We start from the raw sequence: 24,507 nt of genomic DNA, 5'->3' as shown, positions 1-24,507 counted from the left end.
AAAATCCCTGTTGTGCAGGAAGCCTTCCCAGCTCACCCAGGAAATTCAGCCATTGCAAGGCAGAGTATTAATGATTTATACACCCTGCACCAGTGCTTTTGTTCACTCACAGAGCCGGGCTCTGTTAATAAAGGAATTTCAGGGAAAAGGGTCCTGGCATGCTGAGTTGTTTTGCTCAGTGCGGTGGACGCTGCCTCATAAATCAAAGGAATTTAGTGCTTTACAACCTTTCAGAGCTGCTGAGGGTGGTTGGTTGTTTTTTTTTTTTTTTTTTTCTTTTTTTTAATCTGATACACCTAGGAATATTTTCATTTCTTTTCTATAAAGAATGAATGAACTGCTGGATGAGATCTATCTCAGCTGTTTTAGGGTTGATTGGTTTGCTTCACAGTGGCATTATACTTCCATTTGTTTTCCATTTGGATTTATGCTTTATACTGTTGTCTATGGAAGGAGACTAGCATGGTTTTATTACCATAAAGAGATGCAGATCACATTATATTCTGTCTTGTTTCTTAGAAATAAATAAATGAAATATAAAGACAAAATACATTTGCAGTAAAGAAAGCAGTTTTATATTCTTTGCCTGAAATAAAAAAACTTATTTAATATTCTCATTTAAAAATAATTTTTGTTTTTATTAGCAAAAATAAGCTTCAGTGTTCCTCTACAATACACGTGAGTGATCATTTTTAAAGTTCCCTTTTTGCCTGGAAACTTTGTTTCTTGATAGCAACTGCAGGATGAGGTACTTAATTTTGTATTGATTTACATAGTAATCCTTTTCAAATAGTGGGACAATATTGATATTATGACAGAAAATATGTATCTATGTTTGATTATAGAAATGAAGATAAGGATTTTTTTTTGAAATCTCTGAAATTTTGATGTGAACTAGAGTATTGAAGAATGCTATGGGACATTGTCCTAGCAGAAAACCACTTGCTTGGATAGTTATGGAACCTAATCTTTGCTTTTCATTGCCTCTTTAAAAGCAGACTAGGAGAGAGGACAGGAAATAATTTCAGGGAATGTTGGGCCATCAAAGGGAACCTGGTTTTCCACAGGCATCTTAAGACTCTTATTACACAGCAGGCACAATGAATGTTTTTTAGCCTTTTTGGATCGTTCAGAGTCATAAATTCAGGTACCTTTTTGTACAGAAAACACAGCTGTCGTGTCCTGGCTTGGTCACAGTAGCAAAGGTGATTCCTCTGAGCTTTGTGGAAGGCAGCAGTGTGGGGATCAGTGTTGCAGAAGTCACAGCTCCCTTATACTGCGAGGAATTCTTTGTAGTTTTTGTGGTCTGCAGGCAAATCAATACCTTCTTCTCTGCTTTCCTCCCTGGTTTAAATATCACAGATTAATACAAGGCAGGTGCCCAGTAAATGAGGTTTATTATGTTTATAGAGCAGCATTGCTGTATTTGTTTGTCCTCCATTATTTGGGTGCGTGAGTGTTTCATTGTATTTAATTATGTCTGTGAGGCACAAGACAACAGTCAACATCTGCTCTATTGTTGCCGTGGTTTACAGATAGCTTTGATGGGTTATTAAACAATCTATTTTTCAAACAGCAAACAGGGAAATAAGCTGCACCCATATTATGTAATTTTGTAAAGGTACATTATGTAATTAGTCGTCTAGTATTTGCACACTAATCTTTTATTTTGGTTGAATTTATGCCTTTCCATTTTAAAAAAAGTGATGATCCTCGGCAGTTTTTATTTAATGGTGAATTTCAAGTTTCTCTATGGCTTGAGTTGATTTTCTCACTACTAATTTGATTTCACCATATGTTTTATATTGAAATAATGTCTGAGTTGTGAATGCTAATTCAAAAATTAGAAATGTGCATTAACTTTCATTTATCACTGAAACAGCTACTGACAAACTATTACTACAGAGAGGCATCATTAGGTATCTTGAACTGTTTTTGAGTAAAGGTTTGTGTTGTTACCAAGGCATCAGCTGGACAAGGCAAGGTTCAAACAGCTTTGCCTCTCTTAGATCTGACTCGGGGCAGAGCATCCCCAGTGCTCCTGGGCAAGGGAAGTTGTGCTGCACAGACAGGGAGATGTCTCTGTAGAACTTGACTCTTGTACAGATGGATTCCCTGATGGAAAAGAGCTCGTGTGCTAATCTGCTTTTGATTTTGTTTTGGTTTAATTGTACCTGTCAACTGTTTGAAGTTCCTTTATGTAACGCCGGTATCCACGATACTGTATCTGGCTGCATTAAGGCAAATCACTGAAAAGATTGCAACTACCCAGCATGTGATTTGTTTTTGCCTCAAAATAAAATGTAGAAGAAAATGTTCCAGACACAAATGATGAACAGATCCTAAAATTAGACTTTCTGTAGCTTTTATCATTGCAGAAAGTCACCTATTAAAAAAATGTTTGAGAACATGAGCCTGTAATATTTTCACGGCTCCTGAGCTGCTACTGCCCACAGTTCTAGAGCTGCAGCTTGCTGGGGTTGCTCCTGACAGCAGGACTTGTGAGGCTTTGGGAATGTTGTTAATCCGCTGAGCCTGACTCAGGAATGCAGGTTTCCATTGGAGCAAGGTGGTTCAGAACCCTTTGTGAGGTGAGACCCACCTGGGGTTCTGCATCCAGCCCCGGATCAGAGCTGAGAGGGTGTGGAGTCTCCCTCCCTGGGGATGTTCCAGAACCATCGGGACACACTGCCCTGGGGTGGCCCTGCTGGAACAGGGAGCTGGCACCAGATGTGGTCCTTTCCAGCCTGACCCATCCTGTGAGCTGCTGGAGCAAATCCAGGGGTGCCACTGAGATGATGAGGGATGGAGCACCTCTCCTGTGAGGAAAGGCTGAGAGAACAGGCATTGTTCAGCCAGGAGAAAAAGAGGCTTTGGGGTGCCCTAATTGTGGCCTCCCAGTGCTGGAAGGGAACCTACAGGAAAGATGGACAGAGATTTTTTGTGAAAACACGGAGTAACAGGACAAGGGGGATGATTTTAAACTGAGAATAGGTTTACAGGAAGAAACGTTATACTGGGAGGATTGTGAGATGCTGTGGATGCCCCATCCCTCCAATATTTCAAGGTCAGGCTGATGGAGCTCTGGCAAATGTCCTTTAATGAAAGGTGTCCCTTATCCAGGGCAGAAACATTGAAACTGCATCATCTTTAAGGTTTCCTCCAAGCCAAATCATTCTATGATTATATGAACTAAACTATCCCTTTTATGCACATAAAGAAATTAATTCAAAGAAAAAAATGTATAAAGAGCATGGTTATTTGGAAATTATGCATCCCAAGGATGTGGTGTGGTGTTTCAGGTGCTTGTTGAAATGTCATTTTGCAAAATAGCCATAATTTTCAGGATAGAATGAAGATTCTTCACTGTTTGTTCTGGTGTTCTTTTTTTTTTAATGCAAGGGCTTGTTAGAAATACTTTGCAATCTCCCTCTCCCCTACCTGGAATCTAAACAGGCATTTCAGGTCTGCCCCTTCAAGTGTCAATAGATGCTCCTCAATGGATGTGGAGAATTACCCTTGCAGTTTTGATAAATGGAAACTCAAACAGGAACTTCTGGTGACGGTTTTGTAAGAAGTGAAGGAATGCTGGGTTGCTGCTCTTTGCAGAGAACTTTGTTTTAAAGGTGTTTCCAGAAACCCCTCAAAACAGAAACTGGGGAGGGACGAGGCTTTATTCTGTTATTCTCTTTAATATCTGTTTGGTGGGGTGTCTCCCTTGGGAAGTGCTCATTATAAACAAACATTTGTGTTTGTGTGCAGCCAAACAACCCAGGCAGGTGTCTCCAGAAGCCTGTGTGGGAATGGAGCATTCCTGGGCTCTTTTTCTGGCATGCAATGCAGACATGAATTTTCCTGGGTGAGAAAAGCGGGATCAGAATTTCTGCTGGAGTGGATCAGTTTATTGACTTGTGCTGAGAGTGTTAGCCTTGGCTTTGCTGTGAAATTAATGCATTGTACAGTGAATGTGCATTTTCTGTCAGCGTGTTCTTGTATTTTGCTCAAGAATAGTTTTAAATGTTTATTCAAATAAAAATTGTACAAGTAATGTGTGCCAATTTCCAGAAGAAAATGAACTTTGCCACTGTTTTATAAAATCTCCAAGGGAAAGCTGTTTTCAGCTTGATTAGGGCAGCTGAGTTAGAGCAGGCAGCATCTGATCTGTGAGAGTGATGGACACTGGTGACTCTCAGAGCTTCACAAGGAGTTAGGGCTGTGGAGCAAAAATATTTCAGTGTTTTCTTCAGTGATCCTAAAGGGCTAATTAGAACTGAAGGTTTGAGGATAAATCGGGAAATTTAGCTCTTTGGTCACAAATGGGCAAATATATCAGTGCAAAAACACAAATATTGTTAGGCACCAGTACCAGGTCACACAAGCATCTGAGAAGGGAGGCTGTGAGGAAGACCTATCAATAAGGAAAAAAAAAGAGGCAATTATGAAAACCTTTGGAAATAATTTCTGTAAGAATCCATTACTCCAAGTTGCCTCATTAATTATCCTGAAATCTGACAGCTCTGTAGAAGCAGCTATTCAGTGCTTTTCTGTCAGTGCAGTGCAGGAGAGATGTTCCAATAATAGCATTTATAATCCAGATGTGCAAAAGTCAGGCCTGTCTTATGAACCTCCTGTACAGTTGATGTTTGTTGAGCACCTCAAATTCAAACTTGCAAAGGAATATTACATTTCTTCTTTATATTTGTTCCTGGTGTTGAGTCACATGTATTTTGTTGGTTTAGCTCTTTACTAAATAGTATCAGATGTGTCATTGCATTTGGTTAGGAACAAATCACTATTGAGAACTTTTGAGAATAGGTAAGATGCTCTCAGTCAGAGTGTTTGAGTTCAGTTTTTGCTGTCTGATCCCCTAATCTTGCACTGCAGGAGAATTGACAACTTTTGAGGTCTTACAAGGAAACTATTCTTGGTCTTATTTCTTGTAGCAATGAAAATCTTACTAATGTCCACCTAATAACTTGAGTATTCACTAAAGCACTGATTTCAATAAAAATAGAAATAATCCTTTTCTGTTGTCCTTCTCTGTACAAATTTATCCCATTCATTTGCTGGTCCCTTCCAAGGGCGCTGGCACAGGTTGATTAAAACCTAAATAAAACTGAGATTAAAAAGGCCATTATTTCTCTATTCTCTCCTAATATCAAATGGAATTGACAAAAAGTAAAAAAGTGTGTGGTAGGAAAGGCTTTTTACCATCTGGCACTGATAAAGCAGTGTTTTGGTTTTCTGATCTTAGGAGCTTTCTCTCCTCCTCTGTTATTCTGAGCAGCAGCATGATCCCCCTAGCTTTACACAGTCCTGAGGAAGTTGTGAGAGCCATCATTAGAAATCAATTATTCCCATGAATTCAGTGCCCATCAAGATTGCTGAGGAATACATAGGACTGGAACGTGGAATGAATGAGTAGAATATTTTAACAGGTCTTAGGGGAAGGGAGAACAGTAAACACATGGTGTGATTCTTTCAGGTGAGAGCTATTTACTGTGTTACCAGGAAGAATTATTGAAGCTTAATCCAGGGAATTTTGTTCTTCCAAATTAATTCTCCTGTGTACCAGCTCTTTACAAAGAGGTGCCTGCAGAGTACCAGAGCACCCCACTGACATTATCTGGCTTCAGACACAGACCCCAACTGGGGCAGAAGAGATGTGACCCCTCTCAGGGAAAGCCAGGCTTTAGCTTGGCCTGGATAGGCCAAGTGTAAGATCCCACACTGAGCTGAGGAGTGGGATAGGTGTGTCTCCAAACGAGTGCATTAGCAAATATCTGTGAGACTGAATTAACTTCAGATTTTAAGTAGCAATGAAGTTCAAAAAGCTTTCTTAACTTTCAAATTTGGAGGCAAACTTCCTATCAGCTGAGCTTTCTAATGCTTTCAGCCAAATCCTGAATCCTGCCTGCTTTAGATGCTCCTTGCTTGTAGCTCTTGGCTAAACTTTAGTACTTAAACTACTGCCAGTGTCTTGAGTAGAGCTATGACTTACATTACATCTAATGCCTTCAAGTCTTGATATTTTATCTCTTGAAAATATGAAACTTGTCAGTAGTGAACAGAAATTCCCTCTGATCCCTTTCAAGACCTATGGGGTCTTTATTATTTTGGGGTTTGAATTGGTTGTTTCTCCAAGGCACCCTGCTCACTGAGGATATCTACCCTCTGCTGGTTTCTGCAATCAAACCACAGCACTTGGCATGGTAGGGTGCTTGAGTGATGTATTTATACAGGCAGGAGGCAGGGTTTAATACCAGCTCATGATTCACTGTGCAGTCCTATTAATATGAGCTTGACTCGGGGGAATAAGTAGCTGTTACTTGTCAGCAAATCCTGAGTGTATTAAGGGGGTGAAGTTGTACTGAAAGATCCTCACAGTGATACTCTGCTGTTCCCAAGGGAAGCAAATGAAAACTGTACTTTGATGAATAATGAATGTTCTAATTGGGGTCAAGAAGAAGTCATAGCTTCCTGTGATACAGTAGTTAGAGTAGCCTGACTACAGCAATAAAGAAAAGTCTGTTTGACCAGATTTGGCAATAAAAATATGTGGCTGTCAGTCATGTCTGTCATCTGCACACAGCTAAAGCCTGGGATGTGACAGTGATGGACAGGTTTATCTCTTGTACAGCTTGGGTGTATTCCTGAGACCCTCTTGGAGGTGTTGGTTGGTGCCCATAAGAATATGGCCATGAACAGGTAGTGAGACTGGTTAGTGCTCAGATATTGCCCAAAATCCTGTGTGGCATGGATGAAGAGCTCTCATGGCATGGCTTGGGCATATCACTAAGATTTATACATAGTGGGTATTGGTTAGAGTCAGTCTGATCCTGATTTGCAAGGAAAAATGTTTTTGTTGCTGCTGGGCTGTAATTGCAAATGAGTATACCCTAAGGGAAGATTACAGCCTGTTCTTACCTGCTGACAAAATACATGCAAAAATACATCTTTCTTGGTCATCCTGTACTCAGCACACAAAGGAGAAGAATAAATGAAAGATATTAAGGAAGATATATGCAGGTATGATTCTACTACTTATTTTGTGAAATAGGCATATACACAACTTGAGACTTTGTTAAAGATGTGATGCTGCTTATCATTTGTGAAAGGTGTACATAATTTTCAGTAGTTAGTCTGTGTAACTGCATGATATCAAACAAGCATGAAATCTTGAAAGTGTTCTATGTTTCATACAAAATTTTCTAAGCTGCTTAACTCCTCATGGATTGGAGGCTAATCTCAGCTGGTTTAGAAAATGCAGATAATCTCAAGAGCAGAGTAGAGAGAGATAGCTGAACTAGCCCAGAGATGGGAGAGAGTGTGTTTTCAAAAGGGCCAACAGGGAAAATTCAAGTGATTTGGTGGAGCTATCCAGCTGATAAGAGTTATGTAACAGAAGCCAGCATGGAACTCTCTGCAAGAGAAGGAAAACAATGCAGTGCTCATAAGGCAGAGGAAACAAGTGCAGAACTTTGTAACACATCTTGAGTGCTGTGGATAAGTTGTGGTGCCTGTGTGTCAAAATCAACTCTTGGTACTTAAAGCAACAATATTTTCCTGCAGTTTTGCAGCTAACTTTTCTGAGTGATCCAGGAGGCACACAGAGAAGCTTCCTTCACAAACAGAGTTGTACAATTGTGTGGAGGTGTGCTCCACCACTTCTTGTAGCTTTAGGAGTTTTTGTAGCCTTGCAGTCCAATGTCATTCTTTTTCCTAGTGCAAAGCACAGCACATGGAATAATTGAAGCTTTCAGTTCCATCCTGCTTTAATTTTGACACAAATGCTGGGATAATAATATGGCTGTGGTCCAGAATCTTTCTAACTGGTATGATAGTGCAGATGAGTTAAAAGACACCTATAGATATTGGGGTTTTTTTCAGAGAATATCTGTTCAGAGCTTGTTCTTGGCTTTTGTGCCTTGATATGTAGAGCTGCTGACAGGTCCTTAGGTTTCTGTGGTAGCCCAAGGCAGGTCCAGGCACAGAGGGATCCTTAACTCCAGTTTTAACCTGCTGCTCCTCTCTAGCATACATTTATCACCTATGTAAGTAAAGGTGTCCTGCGACTCACTGAAGGGTAAATCACTCTCCCTGCTGTCAGGGGACACGTTCTGATCCTTCAGCAGTCCAGTCTAAGCAGGGAGTGAGGGTTTCCAAGATGTAGAAGAGGGCAAGCCTTGCCTTTAAGAGTTCTGAGAAAAGTGAAGCTAAGTAGATGTGTATCTTATAAGTGTGTGTGTGCTCTTTTATATTGCTGTAATTGTGGTGATCTCCTTGTACCTGATTCAATTCTTTTCAAGGGAGTTTACAATCAGAGATGGATACAAATTAGAGCTGACCTGCAGAGGAACAGGGATGTTGGTGACCATTCCACTGGACAGTCAGTTCATCCCCCATCTGTGTTTTTGTGTGGCAAGAGGAGGTTTTATAGGCTGAAAGAGAATGTTCAGAGGTGTTTAGAGAAGGTCTGAGCTGGTAGCAGGCAATTTCAGGAGAAAGCATCAATGCCATTTGGAGTTTGGTTAGGAGGTGAAGGAGCACAATATCCAAGCAAAGACAAAGGACATTCATCTTTGAGTTGTTGACAGTAATAGCTTGGGTAGGAACGGGCTGAAGTGAGCCCTTGAAGGGGATGACAAGTGCTGGATAAAGGTAATAAAAGGATGTGTTTTGGGGCAGTGCAGCTAGAGAAAGAAGTGAACTTTATGGGAGCGCTCCAAAAGAAATGCAAAGTAAACAGGCAGTGAGGTACTGCAGCAGCCCTTGGCTCAGACCACAGCACTGACAGTAGGAAAGGAAGGTGAAACCAGAGGGAAAGGAATGGCTGTGTACTCAGAAACTAACATTTACTGAAATATTGCACTTCGAGTTGCTAGGCCAATTTGCCTACAGGGCAACAGCCTTAATTTCCCTAGGGCTACAAATAATTTCCCAAACATCTTTCCCAAGTTTTTCCTCCTGTGTGAAGCTCTTGTATTTGGCAGGACTGGATTTATTTATTTACCTTTGAAACCTCCAAACTTACTATCATTTCATATTTAGAAGAAAGAGGCTAAAATTTGAACTTCAGTGCAGCTCAAGCATTGTTGTTTTCTGCCTGAAGAATCAGCTGGGTTCATCTTGACCTGCTGCTAGATTTAATATGCTCCTAAGGGCTAATGTAATTGTTAGATGCAAATGTAATTTTTCAATGGAAACTTTAACTGTATCCCACATCCTTGAAAAAGGTGGTTTCTCCCAGTTTTAAACAGTTTGTATATCCTTGCCTTATTCTCTAGTGTGAACTGAGATGCTTAATGAGCTCAACTCTGATGACATCTGCCGTGCTGGTTACCAGTATGAGACCAGCAGATAGCAGATTTGCATGGGTGGCATTTTCTGCTGTAGGAGTCAGTAAAAACCCTTGCTGTGCTCTGGCTCTGCTGCTCTGTGTGAGAGGAGCTGGCAGGGGATTGGTACCTGGCATGAGCAGCTCCCGCACGTTCCTCATGCAGAGCAGAGGGAACGGGAGCAGCTGAGGATGGGGCAGGGCTGGATGGTGCTCCTGGTGCACTTGAAGAGCCTTTGGCCCCAAATGGCCTTTGCAGAAAGGTGGAAATAGTCTTTGGGAGACAAGTGCAGCAGCTGTGCTGGGGAGGCTGGGGGAGATGTGCAGGACAGCTTTTTCTGCCTGTCAATATTTCCTTTAATGCCAGATCACCTCAGGCAATGCTAATCAACAACTCACCTTCTCTTTCAAAGCATCTGTGCTGCTGGTGGCTGGTAATCCTTTTTTAGAGACAGTAATCTAAAGTTGTTGTGGATGAGGGAAATTATTAGGATACTCAGAAACCATTTTTTTCCTTTCAGTTTTGGGGGTTTCTTGTACCAGAAAACCTCTGAGAAACCTTAAAGAGAAAATGGAGAGCATGTGGACAATGGGAAAGGTGATCAGAAATGGGAGACTTGAACTTAAAAGATTCAAATATGGCATAGCATAAGCTCTGAAGAGGGTGCCAAAGCGGTACCTGAATTATTCATGGTCTGAGAGACAGGAAAGTTAGGCCAGTGTAGAAAGGAAGCAGAAATTATTTGAAGTTCGTTGGTGTTGTGCAGCATTTGGATGAACTATTGTTTGTGGTATTTTGAAGTAGATACAGGCATTAAGAAGAATTAATTATTTGGCAGAAAGATAGTCTAAATAGATTACTTCTGTCAGAATCTGATTAGAGCATACATCATTGATTGGCTGATGACTGCATTGCAGGGATCTGCCTTTTCCAGGCATTGTGGCCCCAGGGAAGTTGCTGAAGTCTCTTTTCTTTTCTTCATTTTTTCCCACCTTGTACCATAGCAAAACTTAGGCATCTGCTTTTGTCTGGGGAAGTATTTTGGTCATTGTCTAATGTGCCATTTACATCTTATATGCAGGTGGGATCAAAACTCTGATCTTTCTTGCCCCGTTTTCATTTTTCTTGTTCTTCCTGAATGTGTAGTCCAGTTTTCAGGCATATTTCTAGTTTTATTTCTGTATCTGTGCATCTATACTGTACAGCAGTCTCCATTTCCTTCCCATTTAAATGATTTTTTAGCAAACCCTCAATGAAATTGCTATTAGAACGTTCCTGTCAGTACTTCAGTTCTGTGCTAAAACATGAGACTTTGGTATTAGATTGCTGGGCCTGAAGTACATATGAATTTTGTAACCACCTACCCTGCCTTGCTTAAGCTATGCTCTTCACCTTTAAAAGCAGCTTTTCATTAATAAAACCTGCCTTTTGCAAAGTTCTGCATAGTTGAAACAAATAAGACTGTGCATTTCATTTGTGTACATACATTTTACATCTAAAGCCAGCGTTCATGTGCTTTTCTTTCTCATTCTTCCTCTCTCATTGCTGAAATCAATTTTTAGTTTCAGAAAATCCATTACAATTTTTAATGAAAGAAACCAAAGCCAGCTAGGGCTTGGGAACAGCTCAAAGCAGCATACCCTCTATGAACACACTGAAAATGGCTTAACGCGGCTTTTGTTTGGTTTTTCCTAACAGCATTATAATTTTCTAGAATGCAATGGAAATGGGAGCTGTGTAGTTGTTTAAAATAGATGATGTCACCTTTTCCACCCACACACAGAGTGAATTTTTTTGCAGGGAGGAGGAGCCATGCAGTGGGTAGGAAATGGGTGCTGGCACCACCAGGGGCATCAGAGAGGTGCTTGATGTGCATGCCCTGTATCAAATGCCATGCACATCAAATTCTGGCTTTGTCCTCCCAGAACTGTTTAGGTCCATGCTTGACCTTAATCATGCTGAAGTGAAGCAGAACTCTCAGCTTTACCAATACTCTTCTGGCTCATTCTCTCATTCCTCAGCACTCTTAGTGGTCAAATTTCATTTATTCAACACATTGCAGCAGAACAGGAGTGACCACTGATACCAACGGCCAACTGCAAAACTCAAGTGAAGAAATTTCCTTTTTGTGTGGCTGGGAAGGGAGAGGAAATGTGTTGAGCTCATGTGGAGGCATTGGCAGAATTTCTGAGCCTGGCATGGGGCAGAGATGTGAGTAAAGCTCTGTTGTGCTTCTGTGGTTTTGATTCAGAGGTTTGTGGGACCTTAGGTAGCTGATGCACACGTGGGACATCACCTCAGAGCCCAGCCACCAGGGCAGAGCTTGCATCTGGAGTGCCCCACACCCAGACATTTAGAAGCATGTCTTCTGGCTCATTCTCTCATTCCTCAGCACTCTTAGTGGTCAAATTTCATTTATTCAACACACTGCAGCAGAACAGGAGTGACCATTGATACTAATGGCCCACTGCAAAACTCAAGTGAAGAAATTTCCTTTTTGTGTGGCTGGGAAGGGAGAGGAAATGTGTTGATCTGAGGTGGTGGAGCTGATGTAGAGGCATTGGCAGAAGTTCTGATCCTGGGGCAGAGACGCAAGTAAAGCTCTGCTGTGCTTCTGTGGTTTGTGAGACCTTAGATAGCTGGTGCACACATGGGACATCACCTCAGAGCCCAGCCACCAGGGCACTGCCCCACACCCAGACATTTAGAAACATGTTGTTATAGTGAGGCAAGCAAAGCATCCTTGCATTAAAACAGGTAATCACGGTTTATTTCCAACGTTTGTTTTTGTGTATTGCTATCTGTGCTGCAGGAAATGGCAATGCTTCTCAGACATTTGATGTTTGTGTTATTCTGCAATGTTTATACTGCTTGCAAAGGGCTGGAAGTGTCCTCCTGGAAGCTGCTGAGTTCACACTACCGCTGCTATTTGCATCATATTCTGTTAGAAGCCACCCTTTTCTGTTACTGTGGATTTAGAAGGCTGTTCTAGACCCTCACTAGACAAGACCAAAATACTTCAAAAAAAAACCAAAAACCTGAACTTGGAAAAATATGTTCAGCCTAAATTTATTCATAACTAGGTTTTTCTGGATTTTTAGAGTGTCAGGATTGTCCTTAGCTTAGTCTCTTCCTCCTACTGTTTTCTTCCTTATTCACAGATTGCTTTGCTGGGATAAACAAATCAAATTTGGGTTTCTGTTGCAACAGAGTTGTTCCATTCCCCTGAACACAAAAAGGAATTTATCTACAATGGTTGTATTTGAATTTGGCCTTTTTTTTGTGTTTAATGTAGATGAAGAGAACTGTGTTCTATTGGAAGTACCTCTAAGAAATCAAGAAATAATTAAGAATTAAAATTAAGAAATACTGATGATTCTCCTTTTCCTGTTTGCATCTCACTAGCATCTCAAATTTTTTAAACAGATGCAATGAGATCTTGCTTTTCTTCCTCCTGAGGTTAGCTCTGAAGTTTCTGTCATTAGGAGGAGCATGATCTTGCATTTTGTATTATTGAATTTTGATTAATGCAGCCCATAAGATTTAGCAGTTCATTCTATGTAACATCCTTATGCTTTCCAGTTTTGACAGTACCTTCCAACTTTGTGTCATCAGGAAATTTCATCAGCAGGTTGCCTTGTGCCAAAATAATTAAAGAAAATGTTCAAAAAAATCTGTCCCAAAATAGATCACAGAAAAGCTTCCCTTGAGCCTGCGCTTTCCTGTGCAAATCTTCCTCCTCAGATTTTTCTAACATCTTATCAAATATATGCATGCTGAAACAAAAAAACCTGCCAGGTATTTTACAGAGCAATTTAACAGTCTGTGTTTATGTCAGTTGTCCCACTGGAGTCATTTGGGTAAAGCTTGCAGAATCCATTTTATAATCTCCATTCCTGGGTGAAAGAAATCTGCTTTCTTTTCAAATGCAGCTCACTCTGCTAGATGAAACAAATAAGGAATAGTTAAAATGAACTTTTATTTTTTTTTTAGAAATGAAGTATTTTTAATAAGTGAGTTGTGACTGCAACTTGCTTTCTCATATATACATTTTGTTGATGTATTTCTGTGTGCAAGCTAGTGGCTGGTTTCATATTGGAATTAATGGCAATCTTTTGGAAAAAAAAAAAATCTATGATGTGTCAGCTTGTTTAGTAATTAAACTGCAGTGTTTCTCTTCCTTGGTAAGATAAGACCAAGAAATAGGATTTATAGCTGAGCATGGTCAGATAAGCAGTGAGAGCAGCATCCTCCCCAAGAGCCAAGTGAAGCAGCTCTGAAACAGGAGCTGGAGCGGGGTAAACATCTCTCCATCATGTGACGATCGCTGGCCTCGCCGGCAGCTCCTGCAGGGAGCACCACCGAGGGTCACCATTCCACATCTAAAGTTAGCAGAGGGGTAAGGCTGGCACTGGGGAGGGCCAGCAGGCAGCTGCTCGGGGAGGTTTCCAAACCCTGCAGCGCGGCCGCCCCGGTACGCGAGAATCAATTACCGCGAACCTTCCGCGATGGTCAAAATGTGACATTAGGTAATTGAGTATCACATCAAATCTTGTCTGCAATTAGTTATCTGGAAAAGTAATTATGCAACGAAATCAAGTAGCTGAAATTAGTGGTGTGAAGCACCCTGATAATTCGAAGACTGTAGGAGATTTTTTTTTTTTATTTCGCTTGTAACATGGAGTTGTAAGTACCTAACTAATTCTTCATTGAAATAAAAAAGTCTTGCTCAATTGTAATTCTTGTCATTAGTTACATCTGCAATAGAAGATACATAGCACATAAAACAGGTGTTAATGACGAAGTTGGTTTTGTCTAAAGTAAAAATGAGCTGTGGAATAGAATGTCTTGCAGGCAGTACGTTTGAAGTCAAATCTGTTTTGATTTAGGGAAGAAACCAGCATAAATTTCAGTCCTTTGTCTCTTAGACCAGTAGTGTAAGTTGATTTGGAGAACAGGGTTGAAATACTCTAATGGGAAAATGTGTTGTTTTTTAAAATAGTTATGTTCAATTTAACAACATAGATGTTGTGAAAGGTTAGAAAAGCCATTAAAATATAATTTACACTAATAGAAGTCGTTAGCTTGCATTAGCTCACTTATTCAAAACAAACAAGAAAAATATAATTAATCAAACTGGAGTGTATCCCCAGTATAACACACTGAAGTATAAATGCTCACATGAACATTGTTTAGCAGTTTATAAATCCAGGAAAATGTCTAATTATGCGATCATGATAAACCTGATTATTTTGAAAATGGCTTCTGATAGTAACTGTTGTCATGTGTATGCCAGAACTGATAGGAAAAATTATTTCTAATCGGTAGATCTGTACAGAATTTGATCTCTATGTGTTTAGTAGTTAAAAATCTGAACTGATAAAGAGTAGTTGGCTAGTCATGTTACTTAAGCTGCTCCCAAAATAGCACCTTCCTTTTTGGGTAGAGTTAGGTTTGCAGCTGTTGTCTCTATCTGTTGTCTCTGAAGAAAATTTTAACATTAAGTGTTGCTGACGTCAATTTTTTTCTTTTTTTTACAGCTGATGTGGGCTTTGCCCCTGACAGAAGTTATTTGGTTCTAGCTCTGAGTTTGGAAGAAGTTGGTATATAGATTTTCCCCTAACTTTCAATTGATGTGTTTAGCTTTAGTGGGAGTAATACTATCACTTAAACCATGTTATCGTCTCAAGGAGTTTTGCTACATCCCTATGGAGTGCCAATGATTCTGCCTGCAGCACCATACTTCGCTGGACTTGTTCAGGTAATGCAAGGCCGCTTCCAACAAGCAACTTAACTCTAGTGCACTTAGAGCAATAATTGGAATTTTTATGGTTGAGAAAGCAAACACTTTTAATACAGGCAAAAGCTCTCATGTAGTCAGTGAGAAGACAGTAGGAAATCAAAAAGATGGATCACCCTAATCTGTGTATTGACATCTCTCATGGCTGAATAAATGGTGTAGTTGAGCTATATTTGCTTGTATTGATTTGTCTGCTGTTTAACATTCATGCCTTTGCTTCACGAGGTTGACCACAGGGCAGAGGATTTGCTATCCATTCTAGGTTTCTGAGGGAGTCAGCATTCCCACGGCAGGTCAGAAGACAAAGTAACTTACCATGATGTGTTTAGGTTAAGTGTTTTAGCACAGCAAATAAGAATAGTGTTAAATATGCATTAATTCATATGCTACGCGTCCCACGGAATGAAAAAGGGGCTGTGGTTTTGTGTGTATAGAAATATATCACCTGCAAAGAATATTTATACACATCCTATTAATTCCTTTGAGCCCTCAAATGTAAGATCTTGCTGCAGGGCAAGAGTTCTGTATATTTAGGAGTCAGCTGGCAGCTACCAGGTTGTCATTGCTGTTGTTTGCTTTTGCTATTATTTTATTTTTATCAAAAAGTGGTGCTACTGAACTTTCTTCTGTTAGACTTGGGATTCTGAATAGATTGTGTAGATGCTAATTAAGCAATAAGTATCCTGTTGTTTACAGTATTAGAAGACATCAGGAAAAGTCAACATTTATAAATTCTGATGGAGTTGTACCATCTGAGTGGCTGCTGTTGGATATTGTGCATTGACAGGGTCAAGACACAAACGTGTGTTAGGGCATTTCTGTGCTGTGCTAGGGATAAGTGAATTTAACCGTGAGGGAGAGGCAAACCTTCATTGTGCTCCTTTTCTCCAGCACTTTGCTGCCTTAGAGGGGCAATCACAGCATGAAACAGGTGGGTTTCCACCTAGGTCCCTCCAGTAATAGAAGACTGTGGGTTGTGTTCTTCACTTTCAGACTTAATATCAGACACATACGTCTAAAATAGAAATATAGCATTGCACAGTGGCCGTTAATCAGGTATTGGGAATCTGTGTCTTGTGGGATGTGTGAGCTGAGGCTGCTTTCCATGCAGTGAGACACACCCAGCAGGCCCTCATATCCATTAGAATTTGGGGGTGAAGGTCGGACTCTGGAGCTCACTCAGACCCTCTGCCATCCTGTCCAATAAATAATTACAAGCAAATCGTGCCTTTCACTCTATGCTGATTGATGTTGAAATTGCTTTTGAAAGTTCTCATAAGTTCCTGTTATAGATTAAGTGCCGGTGTAGGAAAAATAACTGCACCCAACTGAAATGGGTGAATGTAATCAGGTTTAATGGACTCGAGAGCTTGTTGGGAATTAAATAACTATTGATTTGTTGGAAAGTTGCTGTCATTACAAAATGCCACTCTGGACGCATTATCCAAGCAGTTAGATTAGAAGAAAGGGCCCTTTGAAAATTTGGGATGCCTTATTTCAATCTTTTTTCCTCTTTATTCTCTCCTTAGAAAGATATATCCAGGCCTTTGTTACTCCTTTATCATGGATCTGAAATAGTCAAGAACTGCTGAAATAAAAAATAGGTATTAGAGATGCAGTTGAACAGTGTTCTTCGTATGAATACTTCTCTAGTTTCTTGTCTTTCCCTGAGATCAAACCTGAACATGGTATTTTGGAAATCGAGCACACATCTGAGTTATTGTCCTAATGAGTGAATTGCAGCATTAAATGGTTTGAGCAGTTTGTCCCCCAAGATTTTGCCTGCACTTACAGTATCTCTGGTCAGCTTATGACACCAGAATGCTTATTGTTTTTCTCCTAAAGTAAATCTAAGTATCTAAAATAAATAATGCAAAGGACATTTGATAGGAATATTTATATCATCCTCTTCTAAGCAGTAATTACATAACATTCTGAACTTTAATGGAATTTTTCTTCAGAAATATGCCTTTATAAACTGATTATGTAAATGTTTGGCTTTTTTTTTTTTTTTTTTGGGTTGCAGGTTGAGAACCACAACCCTGAACTATTTTTGAATATGAGGCCGTTTTAACATTTTATAGACTTATAAGACGCCAGTTCATTTATTTGCATGGATTTCTACAGAAAGTCGGTCTACCTGTGATCAGGGATTCCCCGTGATTTCCAACTGGGTTTATTCCAAGGCTGTGTGTGAATGAAGTGTGTAGAGATCTGGGGGCTGGTTTGGGAGGTTTTTTTGTGCTTTGCGTTGCACAGTTGAGCGAGAGAGATCTCTGTGGAGCAAGGTTTATCTTCAGAGGTCCTGCACCTTCGTGTGCTGTTTATGGTTTTACTTAAAGGATGAGCAGCTGCTCCAGCCTCTCCTAAATTCATCAGTAAACCCTGCCCTGCATCCTCTGCTTGCTTCTGCCACACCCTCTTGTTATGGAGCAGTGGAATGTGTGAATACCAAAAAAAAGGGCTGGATTCTGTGGGTACAGCTCTGAGCATGCCTTACATGAGCAGCCATGTGCATTTTCCTAATTGCATGTATTCTGTTGAGGAGATTTGTATTGCTTTTACTGAGATGATGTGTTTGAGTGAGATGATGGAAAGTGAAATGTTTTTGTTCTTGGACAAACAAGGTCCAGGGTTACAGAGATGTTGATGTGTATCAAATTCCTTTAAATATGCATGCAAACTTATTTTCCAGTAAATAAATATACCTTAAACTTATTAGAATGATAGCCTATGACTTAGCAATGCATTTTTAAATTAGAAAATATCTTTTTGCCTCTTCCTTCCTTCTCCTGGGTAAAACTATTTGAGGAAAAAAACCCAGATCACATGAAAGTCCAAATAATGCATAAATAGCTCTGTGCCTCCTGTGGGTGGGGAGATATTTTCTGCCTTGGCACGAGCAGCCCACTGGTGGCTTCAGGGCTGTCACAGGAGCCAGTCAGGGAGTGCAGTGCAGCCCCTGTGTGTGCTGAGGGCAGCCAGGCCCACCTTGTGTCCAAAGTGCCCTGCTGCTCCTCCTGGCAAGGGAAATGGCAGAAATGCCAGCTAGGATTAAGTGTCAATCCAGCAAGAGGTTTCTCCTCCTGCCCTTGGTCCCCATCCCGGTTGAGTCATTTGATTCCCAAGGGGGAGCCCGTATGTCCGGATGGGAGCACTCAGGGGGTGCTGATGGCAGAGCTCCCTCTGCCCTGGCCAGGCTGTGCAGGGAGGATGAGTGTGCTCCTGGGCCCTCTCACAGTTCCTGGAACACATGCGAAACCAAGCTCCACTCATCGTTAAATTACAAAGCTTCTTTTAAGGCTGCGCTGTCCACAATGCGGAGAATACTCTTACTTTTTAAAAATTATCTGAGAGATCATATCAGCTCCATCCTCTAAATATCAAATGTTTGCAGTTGCTCTGGTTGCTTGGAATGCTAGATTTATGACAGAATATTTTGAAAGCACATGTGCAATATATGACATTTTAATAACGGATGCTAAATGATTTATTACGTGGCTGAGTTAGGTAACTCCATTTCCGTTTAGCAGAGAAAGAGGAGTTCATGGGCATTATAATAAAAGTTATTAAAGTTGAAATTGTTTAGACTTTTCAGTAAACTGCTGCAAAGCTCTGCAAAGAGAGACAGGTATGTTTCATAGAAAAGGTGTAACTTTTACATAAAAGATTATGAAGATGGGATTATTTATGAATATGGTCAGTATTTTTTAAAATATGCTTCTATTTTGACATAGTGACCAGAAAAGTTTTAAGAGTTCTGAGGACTTAAGCTTGTGTTTATTGTAAAAAAGTATGTGTTAAAAACTAAGCTAAAACCTTCCTTTTTCTTTTTTTGGCTTTTATTTGCTTACTGATTTATGAAGTGATAAACAGGCGAGTTGGAGAAGAAAAATAGAAAATCGCCTGGTGATTAAATAATTCAATATATTGGGAACTACTGTACCTTTAAGTACATTAACTTTAAACTTAGATTATTCTGAAGATACTTGGATTTTTTAAATTTTTTTTCTGTGTATCTGATTTTCCATAACTGGTTAACCAGTGTGCTTGACTGACAACTGAAAAAGTGGTAATCTGGAGACTGTTCCATTTTATTTTAGGGCTGAGAGAATTGCCTAGAATATGCTGTGAAAAGTAGTGGTGCAGACTTCATCACGGTGCCATCGCTTTACCCATCTGGAAAATCCTTGTTTTAGTGCTGTTTTTGGGAAGTGCTAGCAGTGGGTACATTCTGAATTCTTGTAGGTGTTAGTGTGTTAAGCTACCTGCAAAATCACACTGGCATTCTGGCAATCCAGTCTTGGGGAATGCTATGGATTTGTTGTGTCACTTTACACGAAAGAGGCTTTTGTAATTTGGTAGGTTTTATTTGAATACATTTGAAATAGCAATGAGGAGAGGTCTGAGTTCTTCCAGTGTTGCCTGCAGTGGTGGATGGCTGTTTCTGTTGGTTTTACATTACGATCTAGTGGAAAGCAGAGCCTAATTTCTGTTTACATTGGCTGAATTGCCTCTTTGAAATGCAGTAAGGAGATGATTTAGCTTAAATGCAGATTTACTCTGGCTTGATTGTGTTGTTCTGCCTCTCCTGTTCCTAGTACTGTGCTCCCAGTGCTTTGTGAGGGGAGGATGAGTTTGTTTTACTATTGCAATCCTATTAATCTGAGTGCAGCTTGTCTTGCTTTTGAGAGACCATATCTAACATTTCTTCTCTCAGTCTGAGAGTTGAAAAGTTTTTCTCCCTTTGTATCAAAAGTGCTTTTAGCACATGTGAAATGGTGGTGTTAGTGATGCATATGTTCTTTATTGTTTTGATAGCTGAACATTTTTGTAAACAATGTTTAAAAGTCTGGAAATCATAGAATCATAGAACTCTTTCTTGGAAAATACCTTTAGGATTATCAAGTCTGACTGTTAACCCAGCACTGCCAAGTCCAACATTAATCCACATCCTTAAGTGCCACATCTATGCTCAATTTTTAATTTCCCCTTTTCAAATACCTCTAGGGATGATGATTCAACCATTTCCCTGGGCAGCCTGTTCCAGGGCTTGACAGCCCCTTTCTAACATCCAATTTAAATCTCCCCTGGTACAGCTTGAAGCCATTTCCTCTTGTTCTGTTGCCTGGGAGCAGAGCCCGACCCCCACCTGGCTACAACCTATTGCCAAGAACTTGTAGAGAATGAGAAGGTTCCCCTGGGCCTCCTGTGCTCCAGGCTGAGCCCCTGCTCCTGCTGGTTCTCCAGCCCCTTCCCCAGCTCCATTCCCTGCCTTGGACACACTCCAGCCCCTCCATGTCCTTCATGGTGTGAGGAGCCCAAAAGCGATGCCAGGATTTGAGGTGAGGCCTCAGCTGTGGCGCAGGGGGTCAGTCGCTGTCCTGGTGCTGCTGGTCACACTGTGGCTGATTCCAGGTGTCACGGCTGGATGATGTTTACTGTGGCTGATCCAAGCTAGGTGTTATGGCTGGATCATGTTCACTGTGGCTGATCCAGGCCAGGTGTTAAGGCTGGATCATGTTAAGCAACCCCAGGGCCTTTCCTGCTGTAGGCGCTTCTGGTGGCCAAAGAGCAGAACCCACCCTTGGTGGCCAAAGGGGACTTGGACTCCTCTGACCACTGCTCTGGGCCCAGCCTGCCTGGCCAGGGCCCTCTGCAGAGCCTTGGTGTCATCCCCAACCTTCCTGAGGGATGTTCAATCCCCATCCAGAGCGTGGATAAAGCTGTTGGACAGAGCTCGTGGTGGTGTTCACAGGGGTCCCAGGATAAGGGAAGAGATGAGACTCTTGACTCCATGTTTCAGAAGGCTGATTTATTATTTTATTATATACATCATATTAAAACTATATACTAAAAGTATATCCTAAAACTGTACTAAAAGGAAAGAGAAAGGAGATGTCAGAAAGGAAAGGAAAGGAATGATAATAAAATCTTGTGACTGCTCACAGCCTCGACACGGGTGGCTGTCATTGGTCATCAAGTAAAAACAATTTCACACGCTGGGTAAACAGTTCTCCAAACCACACTCCAGAGCAGCAAAACATGGAGCAGTTGAAGCTTCCCAGCTTCTCAGAAGAAAAGATCCTGGCAAAAGGATTTTTCATAAAATAGGTCTGTGACAGTACTGAGCCCTGGGGAATTCCACTGCCCACCCTCAGCCTGGTCATCACCCAAATGTCATACAGAGAGCATCACCCAGATTTCACACAGAGAACCTTGCACCCATCCAAGCCAGGACCAGCCAGCTCCCAGGACAGATCTGTGGGAAATGCTGTTGGGCAGACACATCCACAGCCTTGCCCTCATCCATTGAGCAGGTCACCTTAGGGGGACGTCAGGCCAGTCAAGCAGGACCTGCCTTTTTAAACCCATGGTGGCCAGGCCTGATGGCTTCATTGTCCTCTCTATGCCTTTTGATGGCACCCAAGGTGATCTCCTTCGTGCAATTTTGGATTAAATTGGTTTTCCTTTTAATCCATTGGTCATGCCAGTAAAGGTTGTTGGTGAAACCTGTCAGCTGCTCAGGAGGCTGCAGACAGCTGCAAAGTATTTGGTTATTGCTATTGCAAAAGTTTGTTCTCTTAACTTGCCCCTAATTCTTGCTAATAAGTGCAGATATCATCAAATACCTGCTGAGTGACCCCTCAGGGGCAAGAGGGAGTGTAATGACATGGAGTGTCTTCCCCATTGACCAAAAAGACAATTATAACAAGAAAAATACCTTAAATAAATAGTTTTACTTCAGCTCAGAAACAAGTGCTTATTCTGCCTTGCCACCTGAATAATTTTTTCTCACTGGCCTTTATTTTAGAAATCAATGGGTGACATAATTCCAATGGCTGAGGCAATGCTGCATTACCTCTTTGACCTCTTATTCTGTCAGCTCAGTCAATGCTCTGTTATAGTCAGGGGTTTTCTTTCACCTGGCAGATTTAATGTGACACTCAACAGGCAGGGTTTTTTTTTTCCTTTTCCACTTTTGCATGTGATATCAGTATTAGTGAGTTTTAGACGTGATGATCTATAATTATTATCGCTAGCTTGTGTGTTGGATAATAGACTGCAATGGAGTGTGTTAGAATGGCAAAACTGGGTAAATCTGGGCCCTTCTGACTGCAGGGGGTTTTAAGGGGAATAAATACAAGCATATTTGAGTTTTTAAGAAAAAAATTATTTCTAGACATGAAATAGCTATCATTAGGATAAATTCTATTTATTTTTTCATCCCTTAAGTAAGACAAAGCTTTTAAGATTTGGATTCTCTGTAAAAGCCAATTGTCTGACTTGGCTCCCCCAGCTAGAAGCCAGCAAGCTGATACTGCTGTTTCCAAGGATCTGGAATTTCAGCTGATTTTTTTTTTCTCTTTTCTGACTCATGCATAATCATCAGTAATAAAACTTCTGATGGCCAAATTATGACAGGAGATACAGCTTTGAAGTTCTTTTGCTTTCAGTAGAATGATTCACAACTGATATAAAAATATGCTTGTACATCTAAATATAGAACAGTCATTTTAATGGAGTTTGCTTGAATATTTCACCTATTTACCCTCTGGTAAGTTATCTTGTGCTACATGAGCTAATGTTAGAAACCCAGTTCAAATACATCTTTTGGCTTGTCTGCTTGCTTGCTTTTTTTAACTGAGGTGTGCAGGTAACTGTTTCCTCAGACCTGGTTTCAAAGAGGGTGTTGTAAAAACATATGAAATGTCTATTTCAGTAGACCAGGTTGTGCAAAAAATACAGTAAGGGTGCAGTTATTTCAAGTACAAGTACTTTCACCTGAACTAATTGGAAATTGCCTTGTTCTATTGCTATCTAAGAGTGGTGAAACCACACCTGACAAATATTTCAGAGATAATTTGGAAAAAATATCGGGGGCTTTTTTAGTGGAGTGACGGGTCATGAGCACTGTAAATATATAATTTGAAATTGACCTGGGTAAATTTTCTGTGTCAGACTTTCTCCCTGTGTTTCACAAGACTCAGGTTATTGTGGATTAGGGTAAATTCTGATATGCTGGTTCCTTTTCTTTCTCTACCTGCATGAACTAGAGAGCTCGTAGAATGACTTCATCTTCCAATTCTGATGAGTTTAATAAATCAGTAAAAAAATGTAATTTATTTTTAAATCTACATGTTGTTTAGTTGCTGACCAAGCTGAGAAAAAAATGAGTCTCTTACCTGTATATTCAGGAGTCAGAATGGTTCATGCTCTCATTTTATTTGAGGCCTTGAACTAAATAAAACGTCGTGCATTTCAAGCAATGTTAGCCATCAAGGAAAAGCTAATCAGACTTTGATAAGTATCCTTCTGTAAAAGCAACTTAAGATAAAGCTAAAATTATGAAAAGCAGTGAACTGATCTGAGCTATACTGCTTTTTTATTGTCTTTTTAATTCTAAGAGTAAAATTATTATTTAATGCTTATAATAATAATTATAATGCTTTTTAATGTTTTTTCATCTTATAGAGCTGGAGGTACTCTTTCGTCATGTCTCTGTCCTCACTTTTCTGTATTATTGCAAAGCATGCAGTGCCCTCCCTTTTGCTAATAGTAGCATTTAAAAGTCATGGAGGAGCAAATGGTTGTCCATATATTGGTTTGTTATGGGAAATGTCTGTGACACTTTGGTTTCTCTGTACCATTTGAATGTATAGCAGCTTCAGTAAAATGCATCTCCAGGCATGTAAGCTTCAAAACATCCAACCCAGGCAAAAAAGTGCTGCCAAAATGCAGATCCAAGAGTTTGTCTGTAAATTACCAGCAGCTGTGCAGGTACACATCAGCTGTCTTTATTTTCACTGCCAGTGGTGCTGAACATGAGCATGTTTCAAACACTTTGAGAACAAATCATATTGACACTTGAAACCGACAACGAGGAAAAAAGGGCATTTCCAAACATTTTACTTCCATTCTAGAGAAAACCTTACAATTATGTTAAAACAGAACCTAAACATGGGTGAGTGTTCCAAAGAGAACTGTAAAAACAGGTTTAAAAAAAAATAGGCTTTTTAAAAGCTATAGCCCTGTAGTTTGTTAAAAGCAGGATGACATTTAGTTGAGAAATAAAAGGTGACTGTAGGTGAGGGGAAGCACATCTTGCTGCGTTTGTGAATGATCCTGGAGATAATAACAGAGAATGAATCATTCTTTCTTTCCTGCTGGCCTCAGTGTGGTGCTGACTGAAGTGAGCTGGCAAACCTGGGCAGTCCTTTGCTGCTCCCTGGAGATAACTCTGCTCTGTCAGGGGATTGGGATCAGCTGGATGCTGAGCAGGGTCTGCACCATGGGACCTGCTTCAGATACGTGAGAGCAGGTGTGAAGGCGTTTGCCCTCTGTGCAAAATGGTTCCTTACTCTCAAA

General features: G+C 40.5%; 1 protein-coding gene across 33 annotated transcripts in view; it reads left to right on the top strand.

Moving 5' to 3' along the window:
- RBFOX1 (RNA binding fox-1 homolog 1) overlaps positions 1-24,507 on the top strand; it is a 1,162,974-nt gene that overhangs the window by 906,337 nt on the left and 232,130 nt on the right. For 5 of the 33 annotated variants that reach the window (XM_063171145.1, XM_063171146.1, XM_063171147.1 and 2 more), the window contains exon 2: positions 14,879-15,099. The exons of 25 other annotated variants lie outside the window; for them this stretch is intronic. In XM_063171145.1, coding sequence (XP_063027215.1) covers positions 15,013-15,099 — 87 coding nt within the window. In that variant the 5' untranslated portion in view covers positions 14,879-15,012. Of the gene's footprint in view, positions 1-14,006; positions 14,025-14,878; positions 15,100-24,507 lie in introns of those variants that run through there. 3 more of the 33 variants (XM_063171139.1, XM_063171141.1, XM_063171135.1) reach the window with 2 other exon arrangements.

This window comes from Melospiza melodia, chromosome 18, assembly GCF_035770615.1.
Source record: "Melospiza melodia melodia isolate bMelMel2 chromosome 18, bMelMel2.pri, whole genome shotgun sequence".
Classification (NCBI taxonomy): domain Eukaryota; kingdom Metazoa; phylum Chordata; class Aves; order Passeriformes; family Passerellidae; genus Melospiza; species Melospiza melodia.
The sequence above is the reverse complement of the archived record's forward strand: the minus strand, read 5'-3'. Positions and strand labels throughout refer to the sequence as shown.